The sequence below is a fragment of the Bos indicus genome, chromosome 17 (genome assembly GCF_029378745.1).
Source record: "Bos indicus isolate NIAB-ARS_2022 breed Sahiwal x Tharparkar chromosome 17, NIAB-ARS_B.indTharparkar_mat_pri_1.0, whole genome shotgun sequence".
NCBI lineage: Eukaryota > Metazoa > Chordata > Mammalia > Artiodactyla > Bovidae > Bos > Bos indicus.
Genome location: NC_091776.1, coordinates 51,905,135 through 51,920,682, shown reverse-complemented (window position 1 = coordinate 51,920,682; position 15,548 = coordinate 51,905,135). Strand labels below are relative to the sequence as shown.

At 44.2% G+C, this 15,548-nt stretch overlaps 1 protein-coding gene across 2 annotated transcripts in view; it reads left to right on the top strand.

Annotated features, from left to right (window-relative positions):
* DNAH10 (dynein axonemal heavy chain 10) overlaps nucleotides 1–15,548 on the top strand; it is a 158,453-nt gene that overhangs the window by 77,302 nt on the left and 65,603 nt on the right. For both annotated transcript variants that reach the window (XM_019978021.2, XM_070769393.1), the window contains exons 39-45: nucleotides 1,824–1,982; nucleotides 2,437–2,572; nucleotides 3,263–3,385; nucleotides 5,636–5,770; nucleotides 6,069–6,285; nucleotides 10,418–10,537; nucleotides 11,803–11,948. In XM_019978021.2, coding sequence (XP_019833580.2) covers nucleotides 1,824–1,982; nucleotides 2,437–2,572; nucleotides 3,263–3,385; nucleotides 5,636–5,770; nucleotides 6,069–6,285; nucleotides 10,418–10,537; nucleotides 11,803–11,948 — 1,036 coding nt within the window. The remainder of the gene's footprint in view (nucleotides 1–1,823; nucleotides 1,983–2,436; nucleotides 2,573–3,262; nucleotides 3,386–5,635; nucleotides 5,771–6,068; nucleotides 6,286–10,417; nucleotides 10,538–11,802; nucleotides 11,949–15,548) is intronic.

The following is a 15,548-nucleotide window of genomic DNA, read 5'->3' as shown; positions in this document are numbered from 1 at the left end:
ATTATTTCACCAGCTATCTTATAAAGATGTTTTGAAAATTAGCTTGGGTTGTATTTTCTTGACGTTCAGATTCCTTTAAAGCCAGCCAGGACCCACACCATTATGCAACACTATTATGGTATCAGAGTGGCCAAAAAGAAAGTCACCTCCCTAAATGCCTTGTCATCGCCAGCCTTGCAAGGGCTGTATCTCTTGAAGGAAAACGTGACCTCACACTCCTAGTATAGAATGTCACAAAGACCTGTGGTGAATCAACCAATACTCCTATACTGAAAATGAGTTTTCTGATTCTCACTTTTCTCCTAAGCAGTCACTTCCCAGGTAGCGCTAGTGGTACAGAACCCATCTGTCAATGCAGGAGACATAAGAGACTCGGGTTTGTTCCCTGGGTCAGGAAGATCCCCTGGAGAAGGACGTAGCAACTCACTCCAGTACTCTTGCCTGGAGAATCCCATGGACAGAGGAGCCTGGTGGGCTGTAGTCCATAGGGTTGCAAAGAGTCTGACACAATTGAAGCGATTTAGCACACATGCAATCACTACATTGCAGAAAGATTTCAATACATGCTGATATTCCAGCAAAAATCTAAATCAAGCCTTATAATTGTTGTGACTTTACCAGTTCTAGATAGTCTATAACATCTTTTATAGTTTATAAAATTTTATAAAATGAGTGTGTCATTTCTTCATATTCCTTCTTGTATTTTTCATGAGAAAACCATTGGACCATGGCTTACTGATTGTAAGGATTTTATTCCATAGCCATCCTGTATTTATTCTTTAATTCATTGTTAGATCAGTTATGAAACTATTATATATAGATGTGAGTATCAGTATGCCATTATTATTTTCATTTACTTTGTTAATTATGAACTATGGTTCATGTGAACTTTAGTTTTCTGTGGATGAATTAATCCCCCAGCACCATGGGAGTTTACAGGCAATGTAGTGGGAAATACTCCTACATACCCCTACATATAAGTCTAAGTGATTTATAAAAAAAAGCAACTCAGGGTCTTCCCTGGTGTTTCAAAGGCTTAGACTCCAAGCTGCCAATGCAGGGGGCCTAGGTTCGATCCCTGGGCAGGGAACTAGATCCTCCATGCCTCAACTAAAAGAACCCATGTGCTGCAACCAAGACCTGGCGCAGCCAAATAAGTATCTAAAAAATAACAACGCAGAGTGGATGTCATTCTATTAACACAAGGCAGTGAACATCATGAGTTCAGAGGTTTTATGTTACCCTGATGACTGTTACCTCTTATACAGTAGTTGTGAAATATCTACATAAATGTGCCATATGCATGAATATGTAAACACACAGAGATGAAATACACATGAAGGTGAGCATCTGTTGCTCCCCAAAATCAAAGCCGTGTTATCAGTTCAGACCTCGCTTATATTGGGGCCACATGTCTGGTGAAAGGTGGGTCCCTTGCCTTTGTTAGTCGCTCAGTCACGTCTGACTCTTTTCGACCCCATTGATGTGGTCCACCAGGCTCCCCTGTCCATGGAATTCTCCAGGCAAGAATACTGGAGTGGGTTGCCATTCCCTTCTCCAGGGGATCTTCCCCATCCAGGGATTGAACTCGGGTCTCCTGCATTCACAGGCAGATTCTTTACCATCTGAGCCAACAGGAAAGCCCTCCCTTGAGTTTAGTAAAAACCATTAACAGAGAATGGGAAGCCCAGAGCAGGGTTTGGATGGTTTGCATGTTAAATTTTGGATCGGATCCAAAATCTAACCCCCTACATGAGTGGCCTGGATTGTTCTAATGTGTTGAGTCTACCTGAGTCCTGGCTGAGGCTTTTCATTCTATGTAGGCTTGGGCTGGTGACAAAGCTGTATATCCTGAACCCCAAGGCTATGAGTGTTATAGAGCTGTATGGCATCCTGGATCCCACCACCCGAGACTGGACTGATGGGGTGCTGTCCAACATCTTCCGGGAGATCAACAAGCCCACGGATAAGAAGGAACGGAAGTGAGTATCTGTGTAAGGAGGGAAGAGCCTGGGTGGATTTGTAGTGAATTAACCAAAACTTACAAGTAAACAGCTGATGTGTAGTATTGTAGTTTCATGCTTGGAGGCAGGTAGACTCAGGAAGCTCTGCTCGTGAAGCTCTAGGTACCACTTCAGCACTGTTTCTGTCTTATGTAATTTCTTCTCCTTGACTGTTGGTCCCCAGCTTACCACAGAGGAAGCTGAGGTCCAGGGAAGAGGAGGGAAGAGCTTGCCTCAAGGCCAGGGATGTGAGCTTGGGACATGATGGTTATTTTATTAGGTCAAATCTCTGGACCAAGTAGGGTGTTCTGTCTCACGTTCTGGTTAGAAAACCCTGGGAAAAGATGTTCAACATGAATGGGGAGGTTACACCAAGTTGTGTTAATGGGAAGCCTTTCAGGTGCCATGGCTCACTTTTTTCCGGTTGCCACAGGTATATTTTATTCGATGGTGATGTGGATGCTTTGTGGGTGGAGAACATGAATTCTGTGATGGATGACAACAAGCTGTTGACCCTGGCCAATGGCGAGCGCATTCGGCTTCAAGCACACTGTGCCCTGCTCTTCGAGGCAAGTAGTGATGAAGAATAATTTCAAATAGAAGCCTTTCTTTGAATTACAATTTAAAGTGCTTATTTTTAAAAATTTATTTTATTCAAGTATAGTTGATTTACAATGTTGTACTGATTTCTGCTGTATAGCAGAGTGGTTCAGTTATGCATTTATATGCATTCTTTTTCATATTATCTTGCATTATGGTCTGAATATAGTTCCCCATGCTACACAGTAGGACCTTGCTGCTTATCCATTCTGTATATAATAGTCTGCATCTGCTGACCCCGGCTCTCAGTCCTTCCCTCTCCCTACCCGATCCTCCTTGGCACCCAGAAGCCTATTCTCAGTCTGTTTCTGTTTCATAAATAAATTCACTTGTGTCATATTTTAGACTCCACGTATAACTGATATCATATGGTATTCATCTTTCTCTTTCTGACCTATTTCATTTAGTATGATAATCTTTAGGGCCATCCATGTTGCTGCAGATGGCATTATTTCATTCTTTTTATGGCTGAGTCGTATTCCATTGTATGTATGTACCACATCTTCTTTATCCATTCACCTGTTGATGGAAATTGGCATTGTAAATAGTGTTGCAGTGAACACTGGGGTGCATATATCTTTTTGAATTGTAGTTTTGTCCAGATATATTCCCAGGAGTGGGACTGCTATAGATAACACTGAGTTTGTTCATTTCTCCAGGTTGGGGATTTACAGTATGCCTCCCCTGCGACTGTGTCTCGATGCGGAATGGTTTATGTGGATCCTAAAAACTTGAAATATCAACCATACTGGAAAAAATGGGTTAATCAAATACCAAACAAGGTGAAAATTATTTCCAAAATGAACTGACAATCAGTATTGGTGGCTAATTGTATAAACATAACTCAGAGGGATGTTTGTTACTGAAGGCCATGGCCTGGACCTTGACCTGCCTGTGATCTTGAGCACTAAATGTTATCAGTAAGTTGGGTGACAGCATGGAAGACACCCTTATTAGATTTCCAGAAAATTCATAGCAGGTGGGCTAGATAAGTGATTTTGATAGTCTAGACCAGGGGGTGACAAATTTTTTTCTGTGAAAGAAAGTAAATATTTTAGGCTTTGGGGGCCATGTGGTTTCTTTTGCAACGACTCAACCCCACCATTATGGTATGAAAGCAGCCACAGTACATGAATGGGCATTGCTATGTACCAATAAAACTTTATTTACAAAACAGGTGGCAGGCCAGATTTGGCTTATGGACTGTAGTTGGCAGCCCCTCATCCAGCCAAGTCCAGTGGTCGAGAGACTTGTCTCTAGGAGGTGTCTGGCTCCTCCTGTCTTACTCAGTTGGATGAAAACAATGTGTGAAGGACCCAGTTTGTCACAGAATTGAGACTCAGTGGTTTCAGCTGATCTCAAACACTGTGATATGTCATAAAGCTGCTCAGAAATGTGTACCTGTCTTTTTTTTTTTCCTCCAGTGGGTCTTCATTGCTGCTCATGGGCTTTCTCTAGTTGCAGTGAGTGAGGGCTACTCTCTAGTTGCAGTGCAAGGGCTTCTCGTTGTGGTGGCTTCTCTTGTGTGGAGCATGGGCTCTAGGGCGCACGGTTGTCACAGTTGCAACTCGTGGGCTCTCGAGCACAGACTCAGTAGTTGTAGTGCACAGGCTTAGTTGCCCTGAGGCATGTGGGATCTTAGTTCCCCAACCAGGGATTGAACCTGCATCCCCTGCACTGGCAGGCAGATTCTTAACCACTGGACCACCAGGGAAGTGCCATGTATTGTCTTAATGGTAGACTTCATTGAAAGATTCAGAGGCAAACGTGACAGTCATGTGAAGGCTGTGGCTAGATCACACCCAGGACAGCGTGACCATACAGGATGCAGCTCCAGAAGGACCACTGCTGCTGCTGCTGCTAAGTCGCTTCAGTTGTGTCCGACTCTGTGCGACCCCATAGACGGCAGCCCACCAGGCTCCCCCGTCCCTGGGATTCTCCAGGCAAGAACACTGGAGTGGGTTGCCATTTCCTTCTCCAATGCATTAAAGTGAAAAGTGAAAGTGAAGTCGCTCAGTTGTGTCCGACTCCCAGTGACCCCATGGACTGAAGCCTACCAGGCTCCTCTGTCCATGGGATTTTCCAGGCAAGAGTACTGGAGTGGGGTGCCATTGCCTTCTCCAAGAAGGACCACTAGGCCGATGGAAAATTGGAAGCTAGGACGCAATTACCCCAGAGAAGAGAGGAGCAAGGGGAACATGTTAGGACCATTTGAGGCACACTGTCATATGGGAGGGTCTTCCTAGGTGGTGCTAGTGGTAAAGAACCCACCTGCCAAGGCCAGAGACACAAAAGATCCCTGGGTCAGGGAGATCCTCTGGAGGAGGCCGTGGTGACCCACTCCAGTATTCTTGCCTGGAGAATCCCACGGACAGAGGAGCCTAGTGGGCTACAGACCATTAGGTCGCAAAGAGTCAGACACGACTGAAGAGACTTGGCATTCATGCATGTCATATGGGTGATGATGCCCATACAAGCTCTTGTGATCATCAATGCCTCTATATGGAGAGGGACCTTCCATTGCTTTATACTCTTTGTTCAATGGCTGTGGCTATGTCACTTAAATTCTTAGATAATCAGCTCTTTGCCTATCAGATGGGACCTTTTATAGCACCTCCCTCCCAGGTGGTGGGATAGATTCTATGGCAGGTTTTGTGATGAAACAGAAGCATATTATAAAGGATAAATTTTTCTACAAATATGTAGGTGAGTTATCAGAGTTTACTCACCTGCTCAATTTCTCATTCATGAGAAAATGTTTCTCATCCCCTCTTTTTACAAGCACAGCTTCCCATGAACTTCTGTTTGAATAAAGGAACCCTTGGGAGTTCCCCAGCAGTCCAGTGGTTAGGACCCAGCACTTTCCCTGCTGAGGGCCCAGGTAGGATCCTTGGTCAGTGAACTAAGATCCTGCAAGCAACATAGCACAGTCAAAATAATAATAATAATAATATAATCTGTGATAGAAGAAGCAGACTGAAAATTAAATAGAGGAACACTTGAGAATGCTTTGAAATTCTGCTTTTTTATAGATGGAGCAAGGTTATTTAGAGAGCCTGTTTGAGAAATACGTACCATACCTCATTGATGTGATAGTGGAAGGAATAGTGGATGGAAGACAAGGAGAAAAGCTGAAGACAATAGTTCCGCAGACAGACCTGAATATGGTAAGAAACTATCTTTGTTAGCAAAAATAAATTCTTCCTAAAGAGCTTTCAAAAGGGAAGCAAAGACATCAGATGGGTAAGATCTAACCTTGCCGGTTACTGACAAGGGAGACTCAATACTTCTTTTTGTGACCATGAGCAAGACAAGATACTGGGCTCCATCTGCCCAAACCAATATGGTGGGCCATATAATTCCCATCGTTCTGAGATCTGGGGTCCCAGGGTTTGTGACCAGAACTGACTCTTGTGGGGTTGTGTGGAATATATGGGCTGACCCAGGTATTTTCCTATGAACCAGGTAACCCAGTTAGCCAAGATGCTGGATTCGTTACTAGAGGGAGAAATCGAGGAGCCCGATCTTCTGGAGTGCTACTTCTTAGAGGCTCTGTACTGTTCTCTGGGCTCCTGCCTCCTTGAGGATGGAAGGGCTAAATTTGATGAATGTATTAAGCGCATTGCTTCTTTGCCTACTGCTGATACAGAAGGGATATGGGCCAGTCCTGGGGAACTGCCAGGTAGGAACCAAACGTAACTTGTTTTTTTTGCTCAGAATGCTTTTGGCTAGGTTTTTAGAGGACATGACCTTGCTTTTCCACATCTGTGCCTGTGTGGGTTTCCTAGATTGTTTGCTTCTGTAGAAGAATGTGCAGAGCATCTAGTCGAACCCTCAGGAGAAGTTCAAATGCATAAACTTCAATAGCAGAGGTCTGGGTCTTAGTTGCAGCACATGGGACCTTGAGCTGAAATCTTGAAACTTAGTTGTGGCATGTGGGATCCAGTTCCCTGACCAGGGATTGAACCTGGGCCCCTTGCATTGGGAGTACAGAGCCTTAGCCACTGGACCAGTGGGGAAGTTCTAGTTCCTTTGGGTGGCCTTTGTTGATGAATCTAACCTTTCCCCACCTAGCTTAGGTGCTTGCTTCATTTACTCTGTTTAAGCTCTGTAAAATTTTCATATTGTGCTTGTCTTAATTTCTTCTCCTTTTAGATTCTCTGTTTTTTTTCCTCTAAAATTCCACAGCTAATTCATCTGCTATATTCCTGAGACTTTGCACAGCAGATAATCACATGTGGATCCATAGGTCGTTTGTAGGAAATCATTATATTAAGGTTTAAGTGTTTGCATGAAAAAATGTGCATCCTCAAAGAACCATATATGGTAAAAAGGCTGCATTCTCCAAGAACTATAGATAACACTAGGATCCTTCTTCATCTGTCTCTTAATGACACTTGAATATGATTGGCAGGGAGACCCAGGTTTTATTCTGTAATCATTACCTGGGCTGTTGTTTTTAAAGCTCAAAGTAAAATGATCATAGGTCTTTCTTCTAGAGAGTCATTGAGCAAATAAAAGATGTTTTAAAAGTCTGTGGTCCTTGCTGGGCATACACACCGAGGAAACCAGAATTGAAAGAGACACATGTACCCCAGTGTTCATTGCAGCACTGTTTACAATAGCTAGGACATGGAAGCAACCTAGATGTCCATCGGCAGATGAATGGAAAAGAAAGTTGTGGTATATATACACAGTGGAATATTACTCAGCCATTAAAAAGAATGCATTTGGATCAGTTCTAATGAGGTGGATGAAACTGGGGCCTATTATACAGAGTGAAGTAAGTCAGAAAGAAAAGCACCAATACAGTATATTAATACATACATATGGAATTTAGAAAGATAGTAATGACAACCCTATACGCGAGACAGCAAAAGAGACCCAGATATAAAGAACAGACTTTTGGGACTCTGTGGGAGAAGGTGAGGGTGGGATGATTTGAGAAAATAGCATTGAAACATGTATATTACCATATGTGAAATAGATGACCAGTCCAAGTTCAATGCATGAAACAGGGCACTCAAAGCCAGTGCACTGGGACAACCCAGAGGGATGGGATGGGGAGGGAGGGGGGAGGTGGGTTCAGGATGGGGGACACATGTACATCTGTGGCTGATTCATGTCAGTGTATGGCCAAAAGCACCACAATGTTGTAAAGTAATTAGCCACCAGTTAAAATAAATTAATGAATTTAAAAAGTCTGTGGTCTTGGGACTTCCCTGGTGGGCCAATGCCTAAGATACCATGCTCCCAACGCAGGGGACCTGGATTCAATCCCTGGTCAGGGAACTAGATCCCATGTACCGCAACTCAGAGTTCGCATGCAGCAACTGAAGATTCTGCATGCTGCTACTAAGACCTGGAGAAGCCAAGTAAATACATAAATATATATATATAAAGTCTGGGGTCTTTTGGGGGCTAGTTTTCTTGTACTTTTTCAGAACCCCGAGTCCCCTTTCTGGGGGGAGCTTCCCAGTTGTGCCCACCGTGCTGGCTACCTGCCCCTGCAACCCTCACCCCTCACAGAGACGATGCTGATCCCAGTCTGGTCTTTCTCCCTTAGTTTGCCCTCAGCTTGAGAACTTGAAGACAACCTGTAGGCAACCCACTTCCACATGCCTTCTGCATTCAAGTCCAGCCTCTGGGTCCCTTGACCTCTTCCTAGCCCATTGCACTCAATACTGCTCTGTCTATATCATAGTTACACCTTCCACCCACCACCCATCGTCAGCTTGTGACTCCTGCTGCATGTGTTCTCAGCTGGCCTCATGGGGACTATCCGCTGCCCTTCCCTGTCTTCCTACCACCTTCTGAACCTTCTAAATCCTTTTCTGCTGCCGTGTTGCTTCAGTCTCTCTTGCCTAAGTTTCCTGGCCCTCTTGCCTAGTCTGAGATAACCCAAGCATGCCTTCTCTGCCTCCCCAGGGTTTGAACGGTACTGAGAAAATCACTCTGAAGACTGAAAGTGAAAGTGTTAGTTGCTCAGTTGTGTCTGACTCTTTGTGACCCTATAGACTGTAGCCAGGCTCCTCTGTCCATGGGGTTCTCCAGGCAAGAATCCTGGAGTGGTTTGCCATTCTCTTCTCCAAGGGTTCTTCTCAACCCAGGGATCAAACTCCTGGCACCTCCATAAATTCAGTCTTGAACTCCCTCTCCTATCCCCATGGGGTAATTCATTTCCCTTTTCTCCAAATCTCCACTGGGCCCTCGCCCCCATCTCTGCACATGACCTTCCTCCTTCCTTGAACAGGAAAAACCCACACTGTCAGATAGGAATTTTTCCAGCCCCCATCTTCTCCTGCCTCCTTTCTCAGGGACGGGGAGACCCTCCTCTTGGCCAAGCTGAACCTGCCCTGAGCTTTGAGATCTGCCGCCTCCCACCTCCTCAGGCTCCTGTCTTCACCGGTTTTCTCCTCTGTCTTTTATATTTTCCATCTGTCCATCTCTACCAACCCCATCCCACTGGCTCTTTGACATGTTCTAGTAAAGCCTTCCTAATCCTAGCCCCTTCTAGAGATGTCTCTCTGCCTCTTCCCTTTTAAATTATTTGGCTGCACTGGGTCTTAATTGTAGCAGGATCTTTAGTTACGGTGTGTAGGATCTAGTTCCCCAACCAGGGATTGAACCCAGACCCCCTGCATTGGGAGCTCAGATTCTCAGCCACTGGACCACCAGGGAAGTCCCTGCCTCTTCCCTTTTAAAGCCACATGTCCTGAAAGACTGTCCTTGAGCTACTTTCTCCTTCATCCCACTACTTCTCACCCGTCCGCCTCCCCCCTCCCTTCTGCACATCTCCACCCAAACCGCTCCCAGCCAGCGCCTGCTACTTTCTCCTTCATCCCACCACTTCTCACCCGTCCACCTCCCACCTCCCTTCTGCACATCTCCACCCAAACCGCTCCCAGCTGGCGCCTGCAGTGCCTCCTTGTTGCCGGATCTGAGAGCCTCTTCTGGTCTTTGCCTCCCTGACCTTGCCCCAGTATCAGGCACGGTGCTACTTTCTGCCTTCTTAAAAATTCTTCTTCCATCCTGCTCCATTCTGGCCATGCCTGCGCAGTTTCCTTTGTTGAGTCCCCTACCTTGGCCCCTCCCTCATATCAGGATTTGGTCCTAGACCTTCTTTTCACTCTTTGTGTCCTCACTGAGCCCTTTTCACCCTGCTCACAGCTCTGATTCCCAGGCTCTCCTTTCTAAGCCTTCTGGTTTCCCTAGTTTGGTTATATTTAAATCTATCTTTCCTTTCTTTCTTTCTTCTTTTTTCCATCCATCCATATTTATCTCTCTCTATTTACCTATCCCATTGACACAGGAGTCTGGCAGGTCCATGGGGTCACAAAGAGTTGGAATGACTAACGTTTTGGGCTTCTCTGGTGGCTCAGACTGTAAAGAATCCATCTGCAATGCCGGAGATGTGGGTTCAATCCCTGGGTCAGGAAGGTCCCCTGGAGAACAGTATGGCTACAGACTCCAGAATTTTTGCCAGAAATTTTGTCCTCCATGGACAGAGGAGCCTGGTAGGCTACAGTCCATAGGGTTGCAAAGAATCAGACACAACTGAGTGACTAACACTTTCACTTTTCACCTATCCATCCATCCTTCCATCCATTTGTATCTGTGTATCTATGTCTATTTATATTTATTCATCCATCCATCTTTGTCCATCTCCATCCATCTGTCTGTAGCTGTCAGTTTCTCCAATTAAGTTGCTATCCAGGGAACAAATAGCATTAGTTCGTTCCAAGCATGAGCCAGAGCTGATTCTGTATTTTCATGTCCACAATCAAAACAAAACTGACCACTTTTTATTACAGGTCAGCTTCCAACCTTGTATGACTTTCACTTTGATTCCACACAGAAGAAATGGATACCGTGGAATCAATTAGTTCCAGAGTATGTTCATTCCCGCGAGAGGAAATTTGTTGACATCCTGGGTATGTGAGAAACGAAGCCTCGGTTTAAGCATATGTGGTTCTCATTCTGTGTGGAAGGGTGGAAAATCCCGTGGTCCCAGTGGAACTCTAAGTCCCACCCGAGTGCTGGTTGGGAGAAACTGAACATGAGCCATGGGTTTTGCCAAGAGGGTGGCACTTTGGATTCCTTTTATGTGCCTCTGGACATCTGAAGATGTCTATACCCCTCAGCTCTTTTGCCTGGCAGGTGGATCCTCCCTGCCAGGGAGGGTGGCAGGGCTTGAGGTGGGTAGGATGCTCCTCTGCTTCTGCTCACCTTGCACAGGCTCCCTTCTGCCCCGTAGAGCTGTCTGGGCATGGGGAGGGACGCAGGAAGAAGGGAAAGAGGAATGACTAAGGCAGCATTTTGTAAGAGATGCTGCCTTGAGAAGTAGTGTACTATGGATATTGTGTATTGAGCTGTATTTAACATGCACACCTCTGGCTATTTGGATACCATGGAGGCTCAAGATATTCCATGAAATGAATATCTGATTTTGGTTGGTATAGAGTTCTTATAGAATGAAGCATACATGTTTTCTCAGGAACCAATCAGAATTTAAAACTGTCAGTGTAGGAGTAGCCAGATTTGACTTGAAGGTTTGATACTCTCTTCAGAGGAAGCTGAAAAAAGTCAAAGTCTGTCGCTAAGTCGTGTCCTACTCTTTGAGACCCCATGGACTGTAGCTCCCATGCTGTTCTGTCCATGGGATTTCCCAGGCCCGAATACTCGAGTGGGCTGCCATTGCCTCCTCCAGGGGATCTTCCTGACCCAGGGATCGAAGCCGCGTCTCCTGGTTGGCAGGTGGATTCATTACAACTGAGCCACCTAGGAAGCCCTCAGAGGAAGTTGTTGGTCAGGAAACAAGTCTTGATAAGTGACTTATGCAGCAGAGAACCTGGGAGTTTTCGATATCCTGAGTATAAGTCAGAATTGGATATTGAAACAGTTGGGTTTTCTACACTCTTATGTGATGATGACACAGCTGTAGAAATGTATCAAACTCCTCAAAATATACACTTAATATTGGAATGAATTTCATGGTCTGTGAATTATACCTCCATAAAGCTATTAGAAACAATCATTAGGGGTAGTGAGCGTCTCCATTTATATGTTTTCAAGGTCACCCCTTGGGTTTTTGCTGATGCTTCTTATGGGATTTGTGGGATCCTGGGAAACTCCAGGCTGCCCAGTGTGCACCTTATTGGTGTTTCTGTGATGCTCTAATACTTCATACATTCTCTAGTTCATACAGTGGATACAACCCGTACTACCTGGACACTGGAGCAAATGGTAAAGATTAGGCAACCTGTTCTTTTGGTTGGTGAATCTGGTACCTCCAAGACAGCCACTACCCACAACTTCCTGAAAAACCTGAATGAAGAGACTAATGTAAGTCATTATCTGTATCTATGGACAAATAGCAAATTACCCCAACACAAAGCAGTTCATACAACAAATACTATCTCACAGTTTCTGCAGATCTGGAACCTGGGGGTGGCTTAGCTGGTTGTTCTAGCCCAGGCTCTTTCATGAGATGGCAAGTTTGACTAGGGCTGAGGTCATCTGAAGGCTTGACTATGGCTGGGGGAATCCTCTTTTGAGATGTTCGGTATCAATTCCCCACCATGTGAGCCTCTCCAAGCACCCTGTTATAGTCCTTTATTTCTTCCTGAAGATTATTTATTCATTTATTTATTTTATGGCTGCACTGGTTTTTTGTTGCTGCACGTGAGCTTTCTCTACTTGTGGCAAGCAGGGGCTGCTTTCTAGTTCAGGTACATGGGCTCCCTCATTGCAGTGGCTCCTCTTGTTGTGGAACACAGGTTTTAGAATGTGCGGGCTCGGTAGTTGCAGTGCATGGGCTTAGTTGCTCCACAGCATGTGGGATATTAGTTCCCCAACCAGGGATAGAACCTGTGTCCTTTGCATTGGCACGCAGATTTTTTTTTTTCTATTTTTTTTAATTAATATTTTTTTAATTAATTTTTTTTTTTACTTTACAATATTGTATTGGTTTTGCCCTACATCAACATGCATCTGCCACGGGTGTACACGTGTTCCCCATCCTGAACCCCGCTCCCGCCTGCCTCCCCATACCATCCCTCTGGGTCATCCCAGTGCACCATCCCCAAGCTTCCTGTATCCTGCATTGAACCTGGACTGGCGATTCATTTCTTATATGATATTATACATGTTTTAATGCCATTCTCCCAAATCATCCCCCCCTCCCTCTCCCACAGAGTCCAAAAGACTGTTCTATACATCTGTGTCTCTTTTGCTGTCTCGCATACAGGGTTGTCGTTACCATCTTTCTAAATTCCATATATATATATATATATATATATATATATATATAGTGTATATACATATATATACTAATGCATATATATATGCATTAGTATACTGTATTGGTGTTTTTCTTTCTGGCTTACTTCACTCTGTATAACCGGCTCCAGTTTCATCCACCTCATTAGAACTGATTCAAATTTATTCTTTTTAATGGCTGAGTAATACTCCATTGTGTATATGTAATATGGCTTTCTTATCCATTCATGTGCTGATGGACATCTAGGTTGCTTCCATGTCCTGGCTATTATAAACAGTGCTGCGATGAACATTGGGGTACATGTGTCTCTTTCAATTCTGGTTTCCTTGGTGTGTATGCCCAGCATTGGGATTGCTATGTCGTATGGCAGTTCTATTTCCAGTTTTCTAAGGAATCTCCATACTGTTCTCCATAGTGGCTGTACTAGTTTACATTCTCACCAACTGTAAGAGGGTTCCCTTTTCTCTACATCTTCTCCAGCATTTATTGCTTGTAGACTTTTGGATCGCAGCCATTCTGACTGGAGTGAAATGGTACCTCATTGTGGTTTTGATTTGCATTTCTCTGATAATGAGTGATGTTGAGCATCGTTTCATGTGTTTGTTAGCCATCTGCATGTCTTCTTTGGAGAAATGTCTATTTAGTTCTTTGGCCCATTTTTTGATTGGGTCATTTATTTTTCTGGAATTGAGCTGCAGAAGTTGCTTGTATATTTTTGAGATTAGTTGTTTGTCAGTTGCTTCATGTCCTATTATTTTCTCCCATTCTGAAGGCTGTCTTTTAACCTTGCTTATAGTTTCTTTTGTTGTGCAGAAGCTTTTAATTTTAATTAGATCCCATTTGTTTATTTTTGCTTTTATTTCCAATGTTTTGGGAGGTGGGTCATAGAGGATCCTGCTGTGATGTATGTCTGAGAGTGTTTTGCCTATGTTCTCCTCTAAGAGTTTTATAGTTTCTGGTCTTATGTTTAGATCTTTAATCCATTTTGAGTTTATTTTTGTGTATGGCATTAGAAAGTGTTCTAGTTTCATTCTTTTACAAGTGGTTGACCAGTTTTCCTAGCACCACTTGTTAAAGAGATTGTCTTTTCTCCTTGTATATTCTTGCCTCCTTTGTCAAAGATAAGGTGTCCATAGGTGCGTGGGTTTATCTCTGGGCTTTCTATTTTGTTCCGTTGATCTATATTTCTTTGTGCCAGTACCATACTGTTTTGATGACTGTGGCTTTGTAGTAGAGCCTGAAGTCAGGCAGGTTGATTCCTCCAGTTCCATTCTTCTTTCTCAAGATTGCTTTGGCTATCCGAGGTTTTTTTGTATTTCCATACAAATTGTGAAATTATTTGTTCTAGCTCTGTGAAAAATACCGTTGTTAGCTTGATAGGGATTGCATTGAATCTGTAGATTGCTTTGGGTAGTATACTCATTTTCACTATATTGATTCTTCCAATCCATGAACATGGTATATTTCTCCATCTATTAGTGTCCTCTTTGATCAGGGTTTTATAGTTTTATATATATAGGTCTTTAGTTTCTTTAGGTAGATATATTCCTAAGTATTTTATTCTTTTCATTGCAATGGTGAATGGAATTGTTTCCTTAATTTCTCTTTCTATTTTCTCATTATTAGTGTATAGGAATGCAAAGGATTTCTATGTGTTGATTTTATATCCTTGGCAGGCAGATTCTTAACCACTGCACCTGCTGTTGTTCTCTTGACCTGGCATCTGACTTCCCTCAGAGTGAATGTCCAAGGTAGAAAAGCAGACACGACAATGCTTTGTATGATTCAGGAAACCGCACACCATCACTTTTGCTGCATTTTGTGGATCACAGAGGCACTACTGTGGCCCCCTCTGATGCAACATAGGAGGGGGCTACACAGGGTGTGGGTACCTGGAGGTGAGGATGATTGGGGGTCATCTTGAAGGCTGGCAGTTACATTCCTCATCACCATTTTGTGGTTTTTCATTTCCTTCCTCCAGTCATATGCCAGATGTGGGAGGGTTTGGGTACTCCGGTGCAAACGACAATGAACAAAGCTATTAAGGTCCACCCTCATTAAGAGGGGACCCTGACATGAGAATGAATCATGCATGGAACGTGATTGTGCAGAACATGCCAGGTGCACCAAGATGTTAGGAAGGAGGGTCCCTGCGTTTCTCCTTTCTGTGCACTCTGAGTGGTCCTACATGGCCCACCTGCTCACCATTGCAGTTCTCCTGGTTTTAAACAATTTTTATTTAACTTTTTAAAATTTGCAGCATGTGGGATCTTTAGTTGTGGCATGTCAGATCTAGTTCCCTGACCAGGGATCCAACTTGGGCCCCCTGCATTGGGAGCTCAGAGTCTTAGCCAGTGGACAATCAGGGAGTGCTAGTACTAAGTCATGTCTGACTCTTTGCGACCCTATGGACTGTAGCCCACCAGGCTCCTCTGTCCATGAGATTCTCCAGGCAAGAATAGTGGAGTGGGTTGCCATTTCCTCCTCCAGAAGATCTTCCCGACCCTGGGATCAAACCCGCATCTCTTACTATTGGCAGGTGGGTTCTTTACCACTAGTGCCACCTGGGAGGCCCCATTCCCTACTTAATGTTTTATTACCAAGTAAAGACTCTTATCTCCTCCAAGAAGCTGCCTGTGATTTTCGGGATGTCCAGCTGTCAC